The following is an 18,997-nucleotide window of genomic DNA, read 5'->3' as shown; positions in this document are numbered from 1 at the left end:
CCTTGGGCCCTGCCTGCAGATTCCCCCCCCCACCCCCGAGCCAGGGACTGCCGTTCCCTGGCTGTGGGCAGGAGCTGATATGTGGCAGCGGATGCGGTAGGGACAGGCAGGGACCGTCCCTCACCTGAGCAAGGGGAAGCAGCTTTTTATGAGGACCTACAGCTCAGGCAGCTAATTCGGGAACTGGCTGTGGTGGGTGGAGGAGGGGTGGGGGCTCAAAAGTCTGGGTACCTTCCACCTCTTCCCACAGCGTGCAGGCTGAGACTCCCCTGCAGCCTGGGGATCAGCTGCAGCCCCCGTGACTTGCGGCAGCCTGCAGCTGGAGCACGGTGCCCCTGGTGTAGGGATGGGCAGGCTGGACGTGGGACCCGCTCGTGCCGTGGCCAAGCTTCAGACACAGCCCACCTCAGCCTCCCCAAGCTCCCTGCAGGGTCCCGTCCCCCACAGGAGGGCCTGTCGGGGCAGCGCTTGCTCGCAGAGGCAGCTCCTCTCTCTGGAGCCTCTCGGCCTTGCTGTGCCCACAGCGGCTTCCTGTGGTCGGGAGCGAGTTCCCCGCGGCGTGCAGGGACGGCAGCGCGCTCACCCTGCTCTTCCTCTTCTGCAGCTCACCCTGCTCTTCCTCTTCGCGCGAGGCCGGGCTGGGGGCGGGCAGCATTCGGGGCTTCCAGGGAAGCGTGGCACAGGCGGGGAGGGAACCCGTGCACCCCCGGGAGGATGCTGGGGATGGGAGAAGCATCACCGTGGCAGCCCCTGGCTGCCATGGACCTGCTCAGTGGCGTGACCATCCCACATTGCTCAGCCGGGAAGGCAAGTCAGCAAAGCTCCTGCCTGACACACTTTTTCCCTGACTTCCTCTAAAAGTGGAATTGGTCTTACAGTGTCCTGCAAGTGACCGTGACACCCTTCTGGAGCTGGGGCCTCCCTGCTGGGCACAGAGGGGGGCTCAGCCCAAAACACCCAGGCAGTGTCCAGGCTGAGCAGAGTGGAGCTGACCTGGGTTGTGCCAGCAATGGAGATATGTGGTGGCACTTGGCAGTGGCACTGGTGGCGCTCTGTCCTGAGGCCTTCCCCAGTCACATGGGCCAGGCTTGGGGGTGGTGTCAGGGTGGCCACCCTTCAGTGGGACTGCACAGAGCCCTGGGGAACCCCCACGTCCTGCAGCCTCTTGGGGATGCAGAGGCATGGAGCAAGGCTGTGGGTCAGACAGGACCAGGCATGGCTGAAGGGGCTTTGCTGGGTGGGACCCTCGCAGATCAGGGCTCAGTGGAGGCTCCACGGTGGTAGTAGAGCCCTGAGTACACAGGGCTGGACCCTGATGGTGCCAGGACCTGGTGGGAAGCAGCTGAGAGGGGCGACGGAGCTGGGAGCTGCCCAGCTGCAGCACAGCCATGAGCCAGTGCTGGTCGTGGGTGCAGGGACTGGCAGGGAGGGGAGGAAGCACAGGAAATCTCGCAATGGCTGTATGGTCAGCCCCGGGTTTCCTGTTCCTCCCTACGAGCTGGAGCTGCACGGGGTCAAGACCACGCCAGACCCAGTTCCAGCAGGACGCCAGCAGCAGACCCACGGCGGGGACCTCACAGCAGACGCAGGTTGGAGGGCCTGTGCCCCAGCAGGGTGCTGGCAGGGACAGGGGATACCTTTGTAGGGCAGGGGGGTTCTAGGCCCTGGCTCTCGGCAGGGTCAAGGGCTGTGCCAGAGGACATCCTGCCCTGTGCAGGGAGGTGCCCCAGCGTTCTCCTGCTCCTGCTGTGCTCTTGCCAAGGGGCAGAGCACCCCAGGACCGCTGCTGGGACTAGTTTGGCTCCCAGCTTCCCAAATTGGCTCCCAATGGCCATGCTGGAGTCCCGGCTGCTGAGGCATGTCCAGGCTCAGCACTTTCCTTTGGGGCTCAGCACCCTGTCCTGCTCTCACCAGCTTCCCGGTTGTGTCCTGGTCCCTGGGAGCTTCCACACTGCAGGCACAGGGGTGGCAGTGCCAACAGGCAGCACAGGCACAGGGACTGGTGCCCAGCTGGGATGGGGGGCACAGCTGTGCTGCCCTTGGGAGCAGCCCCACACGCAGCAGAGGTGACACTGCTGTGTGTCACCCCACACTTCCTCCTCCCTGGCACTGTCCCTGCAGGCTCCAGCTCCCACAGGGCTTGGAGCGCTCACCCCACTGCTTTGAATGCACTTTGCAAGGCTGATTGTAGGGGGCATGGAGGGTCTGCCCTGCCACTCAGGCCAGGCAACAAGGTGGGAGGGTGTGAGATACAAAGGGCCCTGGCCACTGGTGCAGGCGGTGCGAGGCAGCAGCCATGACTCAGCCTGGCCTGGCACCCCACAGCCTCCCCCCACCCAGACGGTGGTGCCATGGGTTTTGGGCCGGAGCTGTGGTGCCCGCGGGGGCACAGCGCGCTGCTGCGGCTGCAGGACGGGGAGCTGCGTCTCCTGGAGCTGATGAAGAAGTGGATGTCACAGCGTGCCAAGAGCGACCGGGAGTACGCAGGGATGCTGCACCACATGTTCTCCCAGCTGGAGAAGCAGGAGGGCACTGGGCAGCTCCGTGGTGACCATGGTGGCCAGATGGAGAAGGTAGGGATGCCCTGGAGCAGGAGTATGCTTTGCAGAGCCTGGTGTGGTGCTGGAGGGTGCTGTCCCCACACTTTTCCTGATGCGCTGGCATCCCACAGACCTGGTGGGTGCTGGCGAGCCGGACGGAGATGCTGAGCCAGATCCTGCGGCAGCACGCAGAGGAGCTGGTGGCAGGGCCGCTGGCCAAGCTGAGCCTGCTCATCCGCGACAAGCAGCAGCTGCGCAAGGCCTTCAGTGAGCAGTGGCAGCTGCTCAGCCAGGAGTACAGCCGGGTATGTGGGGGCCAGCGGGGGAGTGAGGCCGTGGCCTGGCCCCGCTCCCTGACCATGTCCCTCCCCAGACGACACAGCAGGAGATGGAGAAGCTGAAGGCGCAGTACCGCAGCCTGGCACGTGACAGCGCCCAGGCCAAACGCAAGTACCAGGAGGCCAGCAAAGGTGCCAGCCTGGCCCTCAGCTCCATCCCACTGCATCCCCTCCCAGCTCCCCTTGTGGGCCAAGTATGGCTGGAGCATCCTGCACCCTGTGGGAATCATGGCCCAGCCTGGAGCGGGTGGGGACTCTTGGAGTGGGCAGCGTGGGGAGAGCCCAGCCTGGCCCCCAAGGAGATAGGCAAAAGTCCAGAGGCTTTGGGAAACCACGCTGTGAGTCAGGAGCATCCCTGTGTCATAGTGTAACTGCCCCAGCCTTGGTTGCCCTGCCTGCCCTGGGACCCTCTCCCAGCTCGACACCCCCTGGCCCCTGCCCCAGCCCTGCCAGGTGTTCTTGCCCCTCACTGATGCTGATGTGCTGCAATGCTGGGACTGGTGGTGTGCTGGTGGTTGGTGTTTTCCACGGCCTCTCCCCACAGACAAAGAGCGGGACAAAGCAAAGGAGAAGTATGTACGCAGCCTCTGGAAGCTCTATGCCCTGCACAACCAATATGTGCTGGCCGTGCAGGCAGCTGCGCTGCACCACCAGCACTACTACCAGCGGGTGCTGCCCAGCCTGCACCAGTCCCTCTACAACCTGCAGCAGGAGATGGTCCTCATCCTGTAAGATTCCTGCCCCCCCTGCTGCTTGTCCTGTTCCCCACTGCCCATCCCATGCCCCACTCCCCATCTCGCACCCCCCTGCCAGCCCTTCACCCCACTGCCAACCTCTGGACACCCCCATGGTCCCCCAGAACCAGCAGTGCTCTTGCAGAAAGGAGATCCTTGGGGAGTACTGCAGCATCAGCAGCCTGGTACAGGAGGACGTTCTTGCCATTCACCATGAGATTGCCGGTGCCATCGAGGCCATCAACCCTGCCACTGAGTACAGCGGCTTCATCCAGAGCCACCAGTATGGCCCTGTGCAGCCGCAGCCTCTCTGCCGGGCACGGCCCTGCCACCCACAGTTGCTGGCAGCCAGCACAGAGCAGATGGAGGCAGAGTCATACTGGGTGTCCACAGGTATGACTCCGAGGTGCCACCAACTGTGTCCTTTGATGAGAGCCTGCTGGAGGAGACAGAGAGCCTGGCACCAGGGGAACTGCAGCTGAATGAGCTGACCCTTGAGAGTGTCCAGCACTGGTGAGTGGGGCTGGCCACAGGCAAGGGACAGGTTAGGAACAGGGGCTCAGCATGCTGGCATGTGTTTCTTGCAGCCTAACGTCGGTCGAGGAGGAGCTGGCAGCTGCCATGGAGGCTGTAAGCAGCAAGGAACAGCAGGTGTGGGAGCTGAAGGCAGAGATCCATGAAGAGGAGCAGGGCTGGAGCCCTGGGAAGCGGTGAGGTGCAGTGGAGGGGGAGCAAGGGGCCAGGGCGGCGGGTGCTGACACCCTGTCCCCTCCCCAGGGTGCACTTGCTGAGCAGGCGCCAGGGGCTGCTCGAGGTGCAGCAGCAGCTCGAGGGCTGCCTCTGCACCCAGGCCAAGCTGCAGGCACAGCGGGACATGCTGGCAGGGAAGCTGGCAGAGCTGGGGGCCAGGGAGCCCCTGCCTGCCCTGCCTGTGCCAGAGGACCAGCAGTCTGTCTCCTCCACGGTGAGTCCTGCCTCCCATGCCCTGGGAGTGGCAGGGATGGGGCCCTCCCCAGCTGGCGCACAGCTTGTACCTCCCCCAGGAGCAGGAACGAAGTGGGGCCAGTGCTCTAGAGACCCTCAAGAACCACATCACGGGTATCTTCAGCCCCAAGTACTCGGTGAGTCCCTGGGCACCTCCAGTCACCCTGCTCTCCACCTAGCTGGCCCTTCTGCCCCCCTCCCCTCTGGCCTCACAGCCCCCTCCCCTCCCTGTTCCAGCCCTTCCAGACTCTCGTCCAGCTCTACCCTGGGTGCAGCTTCTGGGCACCACTGCTGCCAATCTCTGGCACGACTCAGGGATAGACATGGCTGGGCTCACCCTGTTTCTTTCCAGCTGCCCCCCCCTATGCCCCTGATCCCGGAGGTGCAGAAGCCGCTGTGCCAGCAGGTCTGGTATCACGGGGCCATCCCACGCTCGGAGGTGCAGGAGCTGCTGACCTGCAATGGGGACTTCCTGGTGCGGGAGAGCCAGGGCAAGCAGGAGTATGTGCTCAGTGTGCTGTGGGACGGGCAGCCCCGGCATTTCATCATCCAGGCTGCCGATGTGAGTGATCATGGGCAGGGGGGAAGGCCAGGGCAACCCCACATGAGCAGACAGGGGTCCCTGCTGGGCACAACCCCTCACCCGCCCTTCCTGCAGAACATGTTCCGACTGGAGGGGGACAGTTTCCCCACCATCCCGCTGCTCATCCAGCACCTCCTGCAGAGCCAGCAGCCCATCACCCGCAAGAGTGGCATCGTCCTGGCCAGGGCTGTACCCAAGGTGACATAGGCAGCGGGAAGGGGGACTGGCCCCCTGAGCAGGGGCAGCCCTGCCCGACCCCTTCGTCTTCCCAGGGCTTGGCTGGGAGCCCCAGGCATGCTTCTCCAGCTAGATGGGGGGACTAAGGCCTGGGGAACCCTGAGGTCTGGGGATCCCCTCTGGGGCTGTCTGAGAGGGGGCTGCAGGGAGATGTGGGTTGGGGGACAGCTCACCAGTGTTGCTTACTGCAGGACAAATGGGTGCTCAACCACGAAGATGTGTTGCTGGGGGAGCGCATTGGCCGGGTGAGTCGAGGTGCTGTGGGGTGTAGGGGAGGGCCCAGCTGTCCCCACGGGGTCTACAGAAGAACAGGATTTTCCTTGGGCCACATGGTGAGCTGAGCCAGTGTGCCTGTGTCTCGGCAGGGTAACTTTGGGGAGGTGTTCAGTGGCCGCCTGCGTGCTGACAACACCGCTGTGGCTGTGAAATCCTGCCGGGAAAACCTCCCGCCTGAGCTCAAGGCCAAGTTCCTTCAGGAAGCCAGGTCTGTGCGGCCAGTGTGCTTGTCTCGTCCTGTCTATCCATCCTTGGGGCTATTCAACCCCGCTGGGTCTGCAGCAGGGGATGTGCTGAGGGCTGTATCCCTGAGCCAGCTCGGTAGAGCACCCTGGAGTTGGTACTGGGTGGCCTGTGCCTGAGGCAGCTGGGCTCCCACACAATTGCGGTGCTCACCCTTGTTCCCGCAGGATCCTCAAGCAGTACAGGCACCCAAATATCGTGCGGCTCATTGGTGTCTGCACACAGAAACAGCCCATTTACATTGTCATGGAGCTGGTACAGGGTGAGTGGCTCTGACCCACAGCCCCCCAGCACATATGGGTGTGCCCAGGCACCCACCAGCTCCACAATCCGGGTGCAGGGGGGGACTTCCTGAGCTTCCTGCGCAGCGAGGGGCCCCACCTCCGGGTGAAGGAGCTGGTCAGGATGACAGAGAATGCTGCTGCTGGCATGGAGTACCTGGAGAGCAAGCACTGCATCCACAGGTGGGCCCTGGCAAGGCAGGGAGAGCCCTGGAACCCTCACTGTCCTGGAGCCCCAGGAACAGCCGGGTGCACGGCTGATGGCTCGGGGCCGCCACAGGGACCTGGCTGCTCGCAACTGCCTGGTGACGGAGAGGAACACCCTGAAGATCAGTGATTTTGGGATGTCACGGGAGGAGGAGGATGGCATCTATGCCTCCACAGGGGGGATGAAGCAGATCCCTGTCAAGTGGACGGCCCCTGAAGCACTCAATTATGGTATGGGATGGTGCTGGGCACAGCCTGGCACCCCACAGCTCTGCTGGGAGCCAGGAGTCCAGCACTGTCCCACTCCCACGCGCCTGATCCTGGGGAGGGAGGCAGAGATCCAAAGTACCCCAGCCCTCAGGAGTGAAGGCACAACCAGTCAGTGGTGACAGCTGCCACCATTCATCCTGCTCCATGTCCCCAGGCCGATACAGCTCAGAGAGCGATGTCTGGAGCTTTGGGATCCTGTTGTGGGAAGCCTTCAGCCTGGGCGCCATCCCCTATGCCAACCTCAGCAACCAGCAGACACGGGAGGCAGTGGAGCAGGGTAGGGGACACAGGCAAGGCTGGCTCCCAAGGGCCACTGTGAGCTGTGGGTCCAGCACAGCAGATCCACTGTAGAGCTGGGCCCATGGGAGGGCTAGATGGGGCTGTGGGGGGTGAGGGACTGGTAGTGCAGGCTGCCATGTTCCCATCCCTGTTACCTCAGGTGTGCGGCTGGACCGCCCCGAGCAGTGCCCTGAGGAGGTGTACCAGCTGATGCAGCGCTGCTGGGAGTATGACCCCCACAAGCGGCCCAGCTTCAGCACCATCCACCAGGACCTCATTGCCATCCGCAAGAGGCACCGTTGATGGGGGCACCAGGGGCCCTGGATCAATCCCGCAGCAGTGTCCCTCCCTTGGGCAGTGACGGAGCCCCTGGATCCATCCCATGGCAGTGCCTGGGGGCACAGCAGAACCCTGCCTGGGCGTGCTGTGGTGCAGCTGTGGGTGCCTGTGCCCCTTTCCTTTTCCAGAGGCTCCCGCATGCCCTGGGTGGAGGTCGCAGCACACGCAGCTCCTGCCCGGCTTCATCCTGCTCAATAAACACAGGAGCTCTGCAGCTGCGTGTAAGGAGTCTGTGAGGGGATATGGGTCTGTACTGCACTGGGATAGGGCACTGAGAGAAGAGACACTGGGATGGAGCACCGTAATGATGCACCAGGACGGGATACCAGGACAGGGCACACGGGGACAGAGTGGACCGAGACAGAGCACCAGAATGAAGTACCAGGGTGGGGCACCAGGACAGGGTGCACTTGGACAGGGCACTGGGATGGGGAGTACTGGGACGGGTCCCTGGGACAGGGCACAATGGGGGGGTGGAATGGGACAGGGCACTGAGACAGCGTACAGGGATGAGGCAGCGGCATCTCAACTCGGCCCCGCGGCTGGGAGGGCGGCCAGCTTGTGGGTGGGTCCCGGCCGGGCCGATCCCCCCGAGGTGCTCCGCGGGGTGCCCGGCCCGGCCCGCTCGCTCCGGTATCGCCTCCCCGGGGCCGCGCTCGGGGGGCGGAGCGGCGGGCGGGGCCTGGCCTGGCCTGGCCCATCCCGGCGGGCCCGGGCGGGCGATGTGAGGAGCGGGGTCGGGCCGCGGAGCCGCCCGGGGTAAGAGCGGAGCGTCCGCGGTGTCCCCGCCGGCGCCGGCCTGGCCTTCCCCGGTCCCTCCCCGGCCCGGCCCGGCCCGGCCCGGCCCCGCGGGGCTGCAGCGCGGCGGCCCCGGGCGCTGCCCGGCTCGGCGGGGCCGCGCGGCCTGTCCCGGCCCTGGCCCCTTCCCCAGCCCCATCCGCAGCTATAAATACTCAGCACCGGATTAAGCCAAGTAGGACGCGGGGAGGGCGCTTGGAGAAGGAGGCGGGAGGCCGCGGTGGGGGGCTGCGCTGTCCGACGTGTGCCCCCCTCCCCGTATCCCGGCGCAGGTGAGTCCCTCCATCCCTTCGTGATGAAGCTGAAGAAGCAGGTGACAGTGTGTGGAGCTGCCATCTTCTGCGTGGCCGTCTTCTCCCTCTACCTGATGCTGGACCGGGTACAGCACGACCCTGCACGACACCAGAGTGGGGGCAACTTCCCCAGGGTGAGTTTGAGGGGGTTGGGGTGGGTGAGAGGGGCCATGGGATGACAAACAGGGACATTCAGCCAGGGAAATTCATGGGGAGCCAGCCCTGGCCTCCCACCATTCGGCTGCCAGGGCCAAGGCTGGCTCCCCATAGCTCTGGATGACCTCCTGGCTCTCACCGTGGCCTCTGTCCCCCCAGAGCCAGATCTCAGTGCTACAGAACCGCATTGAGCAGCTGGAGCAGCTGCTGGAGGAGAACCATGAGATCATCAGCCACATCAAGGACTCGGTGCTGGAGCTGACGGCCCACGCAGAGGGGCAGCCGGCATTGCCCCATCACCCCCCAAATGGCTCCTGGGTGCTGCCCCCTGAGAGTCGCCCAAGTTTCCTCTCCGTGTCCCCACAGGACTGCCAGTTTGCCCTGGGGGGCAAGGGACAGAGCCCAGACCTGCAGGTGAGGGGCTGGTGGCTCTGCTAGCACAAGGGGTCCATACCTGGGCGTCTGTGGGGTCCTGGCTCGACTCTTTCGGGGATCTTTCAGCCCTGCCTCCCACCCACAGATGCTGGCCGTGTACTCCCTGCTGCCCTTTGACAACCAGGATGGCGGTGTCTGGAAGCAGGGCTTCGACATCACCTATGAGCCCAACGAGTGGGACATGGAACCTCTGCAGGTGTTTGTGGTGCCGCACTCCCACAATGACCCAGGTGAGCAGCAGAGGAGGGGAAGGGCTGGCCCAGCCCCTGCTGCCGCATAGTGCTGGCAGGGAAGGGCTGGGCCCCCACAGTGACCCCCAGCTGTGCTGCTAGGCTGGATCAAGACCTTCGACAAGTATTACTATGACCAAACGCAGCACATCCTCAACAGCATGGTGCTGAAGATGCAGGAGGACCCACGCCGACGCTTCATCTGGTCCGAGATCTCCTTCTTTTCCAAGTGGTGGGACAACATCAGTGCCCAGAAGCGGGCTGCAGTGCGCAGGTAGGGCAGGAAAGAGCCCTGGGGACAGGAAGGCTGCCCTGACTGCAGTGCAGCAACCGTGGGCCCTGCACTGCTCACCATGGGGTGCCCTGGCACTACCAGCAGCCTCCCAGTGCCACCAGATGCCAGAGCCACTGCAGTGAGGGGTGAGAGCTGGGTGCTCTGGCAGGGGCCTTGGCTGGCACTGAGCTGTGGAGGGATGTGTCTCTGTGTGAAGTCAGCATGGGTAGTGAGGAATGGCAGCAGTGGCTGTGGGGGCTGTGGGTGGGCTCCAGGTGGCTAAAGGCAGGGGATCTCTGCCATGGACATGTGGCTCACGCGGGACTCTGGTCACATCTCGGGTGTCCCCCTCGCAGGCTGGTGGGCAATGGGCAGCTGGAGATGGTGACAGGTGGCTGGGTGATGCCCGACGAGGCCAATTCCCACTACTTCGCCATGATTGACCAGCTGATCGAGGGGCACCAGTGGCTAGAGAAGAACATTGGTGAGAGCAGAGTGGGTGCTGAGCAGGAGGAGCACAATGCTGACTGGCACCCTGGCCCTGGCAGGACCCTCCTCACAGGAGGTGATGCTGGCTCAGCACAGGCTGACAGGTCTCTGTGCCCCCAGGTGTGACACCGCGGTCGGGCTGGGCCGTGGACCCCTTTGGGTACAGCTCTACCATGCCCTACCTGCTGAAGCGCTCCAACCTGACGGCCATGCTCATCCAGCGTGTGCACTATGCCATCAAGAAGCACTTTGCTGCCACCCAGAACCTGGAGTTTATGTGGAGACAGACGTGGGGTGAGAGGCTGCCAGGAGGGGACGGCAGAAGGGGCCCTGTAGGGCAAGTGGCAGCAGGGAATGGCTACCAGCCACTTTACTGTACAGATGAGCTGAGCGCCAGGAGGCGATGGCTCTGCCCCATGCAGCAGCCCTAGGGTGACTCCCCATCTGCCTCTGTGCCCAGCATGCTGAGGGAGGCTGCTGTGTCCTCTGGGCTCCAACTCTGCTCTGTCCGACAGCTCTCCTTGGAACCCCCTGCTTGGAGACAGGCAAGGGAGAGCCATTGCTGGTGCTCACCTGTCCTTGGTCCTACAGATCCAGACACCAGCACTGACATCTTCTGCCACATGATGCCCTTCTACAGCTACGATGTGCCCCACACCTGTGGGCCAGACCCCAAGATCTGCTGCCAGTTTGACTTCAAGCGCCTGCCTGGAGGCCGAATCAACTGCCCCTGGAAGGTTCCTCCCCGTGCCATCACCGATGCCAATGTGGCGGAGCGGTGAGTGTGGCAGGGGCACATGGCTCCCAGCCCGGTGGCCTTTCCAGGGCCAGTCTCATGCCTTGGCCCTCATGCAGAGCCCAGCTGCTGCTGGACCAGTACCGCAAGAAGTCCAAGCTGTACCGCAGCAAGGTGCTCCTGGTGCCCCTGGGAGATGACTTCCGATACGACAAGCCGCAGGAGTGGGACGCCCAGTTCCTCAACTACCAGCGCATCTTCGACTTCCTCAATTCCCGGCCCGACCTCCACGTCCAGGTACGTGCGAGGATCTTCAGTGGAGCTGGGGGCACCAGGAGGCCACCACAGAGTGTAGCCAGAGGGTGGCCAGTGCTGGGAGAGTTGATGGGAGCCCCCACTGTGGGAGCCCTGGCTCAGGGCCACATGTGCTGTCCTGCAGGCGCAGTTTGGGACGCTCTCTGACTACTTTGATGCCCTGTATAAGAAGATGGGCATTGTGCCGGGGATGAGGCCGCCTGGGTTCCCAGTGCTGACTGGAGATTTCTTCTCCTATGCTGACCGGGAGGACCACTACTGGACGGGATACTACACCTCCCGGCCGTTCTACAAGAGCCTGGACCGGGTGCTAGAGGCCCACCTCCGGTGAGGGGCAGCAGACTGGGCTGTGGAGCATGGGGGGTGTGCAGGGCGTGGGTGAGGGATGATTAGGCAGCATCTGGGAGCTCCAGCAGCCCCCAGGTCTGCACCAGCCACCAATGCGCTGGGGTGGCCCAGGCAGTGCCAAACCCTTGCCCAGTCCCAGGGGAGTGTGTGCCCCCGCCGGCATGTCCAGGCCAGCCCCCACAGCACTGGGGCACAGGGACAGAGATCCTCTGTGACCCTGTCCCTGTGCAGGGGGGCAGAGATCCTGTACAGCCTGGCACTCGCCCACGCCCGCCATGCCAGTGCCGACGGCAGGTACCCGCTCTCCGACTACGCCCTGCTGAGCAACGCCCGACGCAACCTGGGCCTCTTCCAGCACCACGATGCCATCACTGGCACCGCCAAGGAGGCTGTAGCTGTGGACTACGGAGTCCGGTATGTGTGGGGGCTGGAGCACCCTCAGAGCCTGTCAGGGAGGGGCTGGTGGGCTCAGGGCTGTGAGTGCGGCTGGGTGTAGGGGTCTTTTGGGGCTCCTCTGCTGGGGAGAGGTGGGGGGTGTTGGGTGGCTGAATGGCCCTGGGTGGCTCACTCTGCCTGTGCCCCAGGCTGCTCCACTCCCTTACCAACCTGAAGCGCGTCATCATCAACGCTGCGCACTACCTTGTGCTGGGGGACAAGGACACATATCAGCATGACCCCGCTGCGCCCTTCCTCAGCATGGTGAGCAGTGCCTGCCCCTGGCTCCCTGGACCCATGCCCTCAGGAGCACAATGCTCCATGGGGGCAATGACCCATGCCCTCATGCTGTCCCCATGCCCTCAGGAGCACAATTCTGTGCAGGCGTGGCTGGGGAAAGGGCCCCAGCCTGTGCCTGTGTTCTGGGCCCAGCTGGCAGGGTGTGGGCATACCCCAGCCCTCACTGCTCCTCTCCCCAGGATGACACGCGCCCCAGCCAGGACTCCCTCCCGGAGAAGACAGTGGTCAAACTGGACACCTCACCCCGGTAGGGCCTCATGCCTTGCTTTAGGGACTTGTGGGGCTGTGGAGAGGCAGTGATGGAGTATCTGGGATGCTGTGAAGCTATGGGTGGATGCAGTGAACGTGGGGGTAGTGTGGGGCATTGGGCATCTGGGATGCGGTGCGGCTGGGATGCCATCCCTGGGTGACCCCCTGCAGGTTCCTGGTGGTGTTCAACCCTCTGGAGCAGGAACGCCTGAGTGTGGTGCCGATGCTGGTGGACTCCCCGCATGTGCATGTGCTCTCCGAGGAGGGCCAGCCCCTGCCCTTCCAGCTCAGCGCAACCTGGAGCTCCGCCACCGAAGTGGTTCCTGACGTCTACCAGGTACAGGATGCCCCGGTGACACTGCCTGCCCCATCCTCAGCCTGCACATACCATGTATGCCAGCCTCCCATCCCTGCATACTGCCAGGATACTCTGTCAGCCCTGCTCTGTCCCTGCCCCACAACACAAGCTCCCACAGCTGTCAAACCACCAGGCCCCATGCACGTCTCCCCTCAGTAGAGGGGGGGGCCTTTGCCCGACTGACTCCCAGTCCGTCCCCAGGCACGGGGGGCTGGCTCAGGTCCCCATACTGCCTGCAGGTGTCTGTGCTGGCCCGCCTGCCCGCGCTGGGGCTGCGTGTGCTGCAGCTGCACAGGTCCTTGGACGGCCATGCCACGCTGAGGTCCTCCACGCGCCTGTACCTGCACGGTCGGGACCTGCCTGTGCGCAAGCCTGAGGCCCTGCCCCTGCAAGTCTTCCCGGCTGCTGCCGATGATTTCTGCCTGGAGAACCAGCACCTGCAGGCCTGCTTCTCAGGGCACTCGGGCCTGCTGCAGGTGAATGTGGGGCTCTGGAGTGGAGGAGGGGAGGGGGTCACCATGCTGCCTTCCGCATTCATGGCTGTGCTGGCCCGCACCCACAGAGCATACGCGGAGCTGGGGAGGAGCAGGGGCACAGAGTGAGCAGCGAGTTCCTCGTCTACGGCACCAGGACCTCCAAGGACAAAAGTGGGGCCTATCTCTTCCTGCCTGATGGAGAAGCCAAGGTATAGGGTTTGTCCTGTTAGCCAGCTGGCAGCTGTGCCTGCGGGACTGTCTTCAGGCAGCAGCCTCAGCACAGCGCTCCTTCCTCCCAGCCCTATGCCCCCAAGAACCCCCCAGTGGTGCGGGTGACGGAGGGACCCCTCTTCTCAGAGGTTGCCAGCTACTATGAGCACGTTCAGACCATGGTGCGGCTTTACAATGTGCCAGGTGAGATCCTGAGGTGGTGCCGGGGTGTCGCTGGCCCAGTGGTGCTGGGCAATGCTGCCTGTGGGGCCCAGCCCCTCACTACCTACCTGCAGGGGTGGAGGGCCTGTCCCTGGATGTGTCCTGCCTGGTGGACATCCGTGACCACATCAACAAGGAGCTGGCCCTACGCTTCAGCACCGACATTGAGAGCGACAACACCTTCTTCACGGACCTCAATGGTTTCCAGGTATGTGGCAGCCTAGGGAGGGACAGCACCTGCCCACAACAGGACAGTACCCCGACACCCAGCGCTGGGCACTGTGGGAGCCACTTTTGGCCACTGACCTCTGTCCCTTGACAGATCCAGCCCCGCAGGTACCAGCGGAAGCTGCCGCTGCAGGCCAACTTCTACCCCATGCCTGCCATGGCCTACATTCAGGACATGCAGAGCCGCTTGACGCTGCTCACAGCCCAGGCCCTGGGAGTCTCCAGCCTCCGCAGCGGTGAGATGGAGGCCTGTGTCTTGGAGGCCTATGCCTTGGAGACCTGCTATAGAGCTGGGGCTCCCCTCCCCAGGGGATGTAGGGGAGGAGGGTGCTGCAGGCTGGGCACAGGGTGCCCTGGTCCTGCTGTCTCTGGAGCTCCATGCCATGGGGGGTGGCTGGCTCCTGGTAAAGCCTGGGGCATGGGGACCCACTCTTCACAGGCCAGCTGGAGGTGATCCTGGACCGGCGCCTCATGCAGGATGACAACCGGGGCTTGGGCCAGGGGCTGAAGGACAACAAGCGAACCTGCAACCGATTCCGGCTCCTCCTGGAGCACCGCACCACTGCCAACAAGGTGCCTGGGCTGTGAGGCCACAGGATGGGAATGCCCAGCCTTGCCTTGGGATGGAGCAGGGTGGAGGCACCTGCAGAAAGCCACACGTGTGATGGGATGCAGCATCTGCTCCCCTCCTGTCCCATTGTGCTGGCTCTAGGCAGGAATGGGCCTGGAGCAGGGGCACAGGGAGGGTGGGACCTGTGCAGTGGGATCTGTCCCTGTGGAGCCGCGTTGCCCTTGTAATCACAGTGTTCTTGTCCCATCCCCTCGCTGCCCTCTATGCTTGCGCCATGTCACCCATTCAGAGCTCCGGCTTCTTTTCCAAACTGGTCTCCATGTTTAAAGCCTTGGGCTTCCCTGGCACCAGGACTGGCAGCCCTGAGGTAATGGCCGGCCTGGCCCTGCTGTCTCTCCCTGTCTCGTGCACTAGCTGCTAGCCACTAGCCTAGCCAGGCCCGTAGCAGGTCCATAGTCTGAGCATCAGCTAGATGGGGTCCTGTTTGGGTGCTGGGGAAGGGAGTCCTGCCTGGGTGGGGGCAGCTCTGGGTGCCCTGTGCCTGCAGGTGCCTGGTCTCGGGGCACTGCTGGAGCAGTGGTTCGTTCTGTGGGCCTGCCCAGGCTCTGCCTGGCCCCACGGCTCCCCAGGCCTATACTGACCCATGTGCTCCTTGGCAGGTGCAGGACGAACGCCCCATCAGCTTCCCCTCCCTGCTGAGCCACATCACCTCCATGCACCTGAATGCCGAGGCCCTGGTCATGCCGGTGGCGCTGGAGAAGCCAGCTGTGCCAGCCCTGCGCTCCTTCGTGCCCCTTGCCACCACCCTCCCCTGCGACTTCCACATCCTTAACTTGCGGATGTTGCAGGCAGAAGTGAGCTACAGCCTGGGTGTGACAGGACTCTGGGGGGCTCTTGCCCTGCTGTCCGCACTGTTGTGCCTCACGCCCTGGCTTCCCCCAGGACGACTCACTACCCTCGGCCGAGGCAGCGCTGATTCTGCACCGCAAAGGCTTTGACTGCAGCCTGGAGGCCAAGAACCTGGGCTTCAACTGCACTACAAGCCAGGGCAAGGTAGGGCTAGACTGCCCCACACCCACACTGAGTCAGAGCCAGGCTGGACCTCGGCATGGCTGGCATGCCACATATCAGGCTGCCCTGGGCACAGTGCTGCCCCAGGCACCAGAGGCAGCACCCAGGCCTGCTCTCTTCTCCCTCCTCTCTCCCCAGCTGGTCCTGGGAGGCCTGTTCCAGGGGCTGGAGCTGGGCTCCCTGCAGCCCACCTCACTGACGCTGATGTATCCACTGGGCACGGCTTCCAACAGCACCAACATCTACCTGGACCCCATGGAAATTGCCACATTCCGCATCCGCCTGGGGTAGTGTGTGGAGTGGGAGAGGAGCAGAGTGGCTGGGCAGCGTGGGAGCAGCACCAGCACTGCAGGAGAGCAGGGCCAGCAGCACTGTGGTGGGCGCGGGCAGGAGGCGCCGGACTTGCAGAGGCTGCTGCTGCCTTCTAATTTATTAGTCCCACATTCTCAGATAGATTTTGGAATGAACTGCTGTGGCCGGGGCTGGGCGGAGGCTGCGGAATGTGGTGCCGGGTGGGCTGAGCACAGCTGGCAGGAGCAACAGGCCAGGCTCTGCTGCTGCTGGTGGGATGGGCACTGCTGCCCTGCCATGTTCACAGGCTGCCCAGGAGTGTGGCCACCCCAGTGGCTGGGGCAGGGGCCTGTGCTGGGCTCCCCTGGCCTAGTGGGGCAGAATGGGGCTGATCGGTGGTGTTGGGCAGTTGCCTGGAGAGGTGCTGTGGACTAGAGCCTGAGCTCACCTGGAGCTCATAGGAAACACGAGGCTGTTTCCAAAGGCCCAGTCTGTGTGTGGTTTGTGCCTCCCATGCAGGTGAGTGGGAACAGTGCGCCATGGGGAGACAGGGCAGCACCCAAGGTGGGGAGTCTGGCTCGGGGCCAGCTCTGGGTGGGCTGGGTGGGCTGCCAGAGCTGTGCTGTCCTCTGCTCTTTGAGGTCCCTGCCCTGCCAGTGCTCCCAGATCTTGAGCTGGGTGTGAAAGGCTGGTGGCATGGCCAGGCCCAGCCATGCTTGGCAGCAGGAGCCAGGGGGACAGGAGTCAGGCAGCTCCTTGTGCTGGCAGCAGTGACGGGGGGAAGCATGGCAATGGCCTCTCCCAAATCCAGAGCCTTTAGCCCCGTTTCAGTGTGAGCCTGGCAGTCCAGTCTCTGCTGAGGCTGCAGCAGCTGAGGTGCAGGTGCTGATGCCACCTCACCAGAGCATCCTCCTGGTTGCTGTGGGAACCGCAGGGGCTTCGAGCTCCCTGGCCCCTGGGGCTAATTACTGCCAGCGGGGAGGGCTGCAGCGGGAGGCGGGGGAGCTCCCTCAGCTCTGGCTTCATTGGACTCGATGAACTTAGAGGTCTTTTCCAACCTAAATGATTCTGTGCTTCCATGATTCCTGCACAGCCTTTGGCACCTCTGCGTGCTACAGGCTCGGCCGTGGTCCTGCATCCCACAGCCCTGGAAGGGGCTGAGTTCGTGGAGCCAGCATGGACCAGCCCCAGCAGCTCGGCCCTTTGCAGCACCTGGAGGATGCCTGGCATGGAGACCCTCTGCTGGAGCCTGGCTAATGTCATGGCTGGCAGGGGGCCAGGGGGCTGGCGCAGGGCCCTGCCCAGGGGTGGGTGATGAGGGAGTGGGTGCTGAGGGACTGCAGCACAGGCGACCTGCCCCCACCTGGTGCCAGGCACTCACCCCATGCCCTGGCCTGGCCCACGGCCTTCGCCATAACTCCTGGATCCTGGGACGGGTCCCGGTGCCCAACCAGGGCCCTGGACCCTGTGGCTGCTGATCCGTGGCTGGGTGGGGAAGGAGCTCCTGGCCCCAGAAGCTCATTACTGATGCTCCCGCCTCCGCCCTGGTCCCTGCGGACTGAGCCTGAGTGAGTGCAGGAGGCTCTAATGGCTCTGAGCGGCTCTTGATGGGCTGCGATGGAGGCGGGAGCAGGAGTGGCTGTGGTTTCTGCCTCCACTGGAGCCAGAGCTGCCTCTGCTCAGTGTCGGCCAGGATGAGGCTGGGTGGGCTCCTGCTCCAGCTGCTCCTCACCACGGCTCTGTTCCCCAGCATCCTTGGGACAGGTACAGCCCCACTCCTGCCCCTTCTGTTCCCTGAACCTATCCTCCCCATCTCTGACGAAGCTTTGTCCCTTGGGGGTTGCTCCCTGACAGCCCAGAACGGAGGCTGGAGGCATCTGTGCTAGGAGGCAGTGGTCCACAGTGGGAGGTGGTGGTTCATGCTGGGGATGGTGGCTGAGGTGTGGTGGTGCTGGGGTTGGTCCCACTGCAGCACATCTGTGGGGTGTAAGTGCTGTCCTTGTGGGGTCATGGGGAACAGGGAAAGATTCAGCATGGAGAGATGGGGGCTGACCTGATGTCCCCGAGGGCTTTCCCCTCCCCTCTGCCACCATCACCCTCCTCACCCATGTTTGCCCTTGTTGAGGCCATGGCAAGCGCTGGTGGTCACGGCACACACAGGGCCGTGGCTGCAGCAGGCACTGCTGGGGGGCTGGAGCCCACGCTGAGAGCTGAGCCAAGGGTCCCTGTGTCATTTTAGCCAGGTCCCCTGGGGCTAGTGAGCTCCAGTTCATCCCTGCTGGGACTGGGAAGGCTCTGCTCTGTGGCATCCCTGCAAGGGCCCCCTTGCTGGAGCTGGCAGCCTGTCCTGCCGGCACCGTGTGGCTCTGTGGCTCACGCAGTGGGGACTCCCTCCTGGCCCTCTCCAAGCCCCTGCTACCCGCCGCAGTCTCAGTGCAGAACCTGCACCTCTGCGAGGGCTACGTTGGCCGTGACGGCCGCTCCCACCCCGGCTTCTACTGCCCACGGCTGACTGACCCTCCCGGCCACCGCTACTGCTGCCAGCCCAGCCCGCGCGCCCTCAAGTCCTGCTGCTCCCAGCTGGCCCTGGAGGCCCTCACCGGGGTGAACCTCTCCAGCCTGGCCAGCCCTGAGCTACTCCGGTGAGCAGGACTGTGGCTGGGTGTGCTGCTCGGGGATCCCAGCACAGCCCCAGGGACCTCCCGTGGCTGTTGGCATTGGGCCTGTGCTGTCCCTTGGAGCCCACACCGGGCCCTGGGTGGCCCTCCCTAGTGCCGCTGTGCTGGGGGAGGCCATGGCTGCCCCCTCCTGAAGTGCAACCCCCTCGCAGGAACCCACTGGCCTTGCCCTTTGTTGGGCTCTACGGGCTCCTTGTCCTCCTGCTCATGGCCATCGACCTCTGCCACTTCTACTGGACCCGACGCTGCCACCTCGGCCGCCTCCTGCCCTGCGCCCACTGCCCACCCTGCAGACCCCGGGGAGGGCACCTGCCCAGTGCCCAGCCTTCCCACGGTGCCCCCAGCCTGCCACGCCCCAGCCGGGGCTGTTGAGGGGGTCCCGCGGGTGGGGCAGGGGTGTAGGGGTGGTGGCACTCGCCCCCGGGGTGCAGCACGGGGGGTGTCCGGGGGGACGCGCGGGGACAGCCACGAGGCCGCAGGCGCTTGGTGCCGGGACCGCCGGGCCGCGGGGCGGCGCTGCAGG

The 18,997-nt window shown here is 64.3% G+C and overlaps 3 protein-coding genes across 7 annotated transcripts; all 3 read left to right on the top strand.

The window, feature by feature from the left end:
• The first annotated feature begins 1,334 nt into the window (after positions 1 to 1,334).
• On the top strand, positions 1,335 to 7,518 carry FES (FES proto-oncogene, tyrosine kinase). The gene is made up of 19 exons (XM_051796738.1): positions 1,335 to 1,589; positions 2,326 to 2,573; positions 2,672 to 2,845; positions 2,914 to 3,010; positions 3,423 to 3,606; positions 3,758 to 3,895; positions 4,006 to 4,125; positions 4,200 to 4,322; positions 4,390 to 4,576; positions 4,656 to 4,733; positions 4,949 to 5,158; positions 5,255 to 5,377; positions 5,608 to 5,661; positions 5,782 to 5,900; positions 6,103 to 6,197; positions 6,276 to 6,399; positions 6,497 to 6,654; positions 6,848 to 6,970; positions 7,133 to 7,518. Exons 1-19 carry the CDS (start codon positions 1,463 to 1,465, stop codon positions 7,273 to 7,275), a joined length of 2,625 nt encoding a protein of 874 aa, XP_051652698.1. The 5' UTR covers positions 1,335 to 1,462; the 3' UTR covers positions 7,276 to 7,518.
• A 437-nt stretch (positions 7,519 to 7,955) lies between these two features.
• MAN2A2 (mannosidase alpha class 2A member 2) lies at positions 7,956 to 16,285 on the top strand. Of its 5 annotated transcripts, none has more exons than XM_051796729.1 (24): positions 7,956 to 8,070; positions 8,382 to 8,536; positions 8,718 to 8,972; positions 9,079 to 9,223; positions 9,326 to 9,497; positions 9,854 to 9,981; positions 10,107 to 10,280; positions 10,578 to 10,764; positions 10,842 to 11,019; positions 11,162 to 11,364; positions 11,617 to 11,799; positions 11,970 to 12,084; positions 12,300 to 12,367; positions 12,541 to 12,706; positions 12,967 to 13,203; positions 13,290 to 13,412; positions 13,503 to 13,617; positions 13,710 to 13,843; positions 13,958 to 14,099; positions 14,303 to 14,436; positions 14,724 to 14,801; positions 15,094 to 15,288; positions 15,377 to 15,487; positions 15,739 to 16,285. In XM_051796729.1, exons 2-24 carry the CDS (start codon positions 8,405 to 8,407, stop codon positions 15,931 to 15,933), a joined length of 3,570 nt encoding a protein of 1,189 aa, XP_051652689.1. In that variant the 5' UTR covers positions 7,956 to 8,070; positions 8,382 to 8,404; the 3' UTR covers positions 15,934 to 16,285. The 5 variants fall into 5 exon arrangements, with proteins under 5 accessions (XP_051652689.1, XP_051652692.1, XP_051652693.1 ...); XM_051796732.1 differs by having other exon boundaries at positions 15,644 to 15,931; XM_051796730.1 differs by lacking the exon at positions 7,956 to 8,070 and adding an exon at positions 8,183 to 8,284.
• Positions 16,286 to 17,490: 1,205 nt separating this feature from the next.
• On the top strand, positions 17,491 to 18,846 carry LOC127475339 (protein shisa-like-1). Its single transcript, XM_051797069.1, has 3 exons — positions 17,491 to 17,560; positions 18,225 to 18,438; positions 18,627 to 18,846. The coding sequence occupies exons 1-3, from the start codon at positions 17,491 to 17,493 to the stop codon at positions 18,844 to 18,846; spliced, it is 504 nt and encodes a 167-aa protein (XP_051653029.1).
• The last annotated feature ends 151 nt before the right edge of the window (positions 18,847 to 18,997 follow it).

Source organism: Manacus candei, unplaced genomic scaffold, assembly GCF_025592945.1.
Source record: "Manacus candei isolate 608988 ecotype Guabito, Panama unplaced genomic scaffold, ASM2559294v1 h1tg000046l, whole genome shotgun sequence".
Classification (NCBI taxonomy): domain Eukaryota; kingdom Metazoa; phylum Chordata; class Aves; order Passeriformes; family Pipridae; genus Manacus; species Manacus candei.
This window is presented reverse-complemented; position numbering and strand designations above follow the sequence as displayed.

Bases quoted from the DNA above. Each gene is read 5' to 3' on its own strand.
- FES (XM_051796738.1), top strand. From the start codon at position 1,463: ATGGTCAGCCCCGGGTTTCCTGTTCCTCCCTACGAGCTGGAGCTGCAC. The intron at 3,011-3,422 runs GTGCCAGCCTGG...CTCTCCCCACAG, and splicing joins GTACCAGGAGGCCAGCAAAG to ACAAAGAGCGGGACAAAGCA. The intron at 4,734-4,948 runs GTGAGTCCCTGG...GTTTCTTTCCAG, and splicing joins TCTTCAGCCCCAAGTACTCG to CTGCCCCCCCCTATGCCCCT.
- MAN2A2 (XM_051796729.1), top strand. From the start codon at position 8,405: ATGAAGCTGAAGAAGCAGGTGACAGTGTGTGGAGCTGCCATCTTCTGC. The intron at 11,800-11,969 runs GTATGTGTGGGG...CCTGTGCCCCAG, and splicing joins GCTGTGGACTACGGAGTCCG to GCTGCTCCACTCCCTTACCA. The intron at 15,488-15,738 runs GTAGGGCTAGAC...GGCTTCCAACAG, and splicing joins GCACTACAAGCCAGGGCAAG to CACCAACATCTACCTGGACC.
- LOC127475339 (XM_051797069.1), top strand. From the start codon at position 17,491: ATGAGGCTGGGTGGGCTCCTGCTCCAGCTGCTCCTCACCACGGCTCTG. The intron at 17,561-18,224 runs GTACAGCCCCAC...TACCCGCCGCAG, and splicing joins CCCCAGCATCCTTGGGACAG to TCTCAGTGCAGAACCTGCAC. The intron at 18,439-18,626 runs GTGAGCAGGACT...ACCCCCTCGCAG, and splicing joins GCCAGCCCTGAGCTACTCCG to GAACCCACTGGCCTTGCCCT.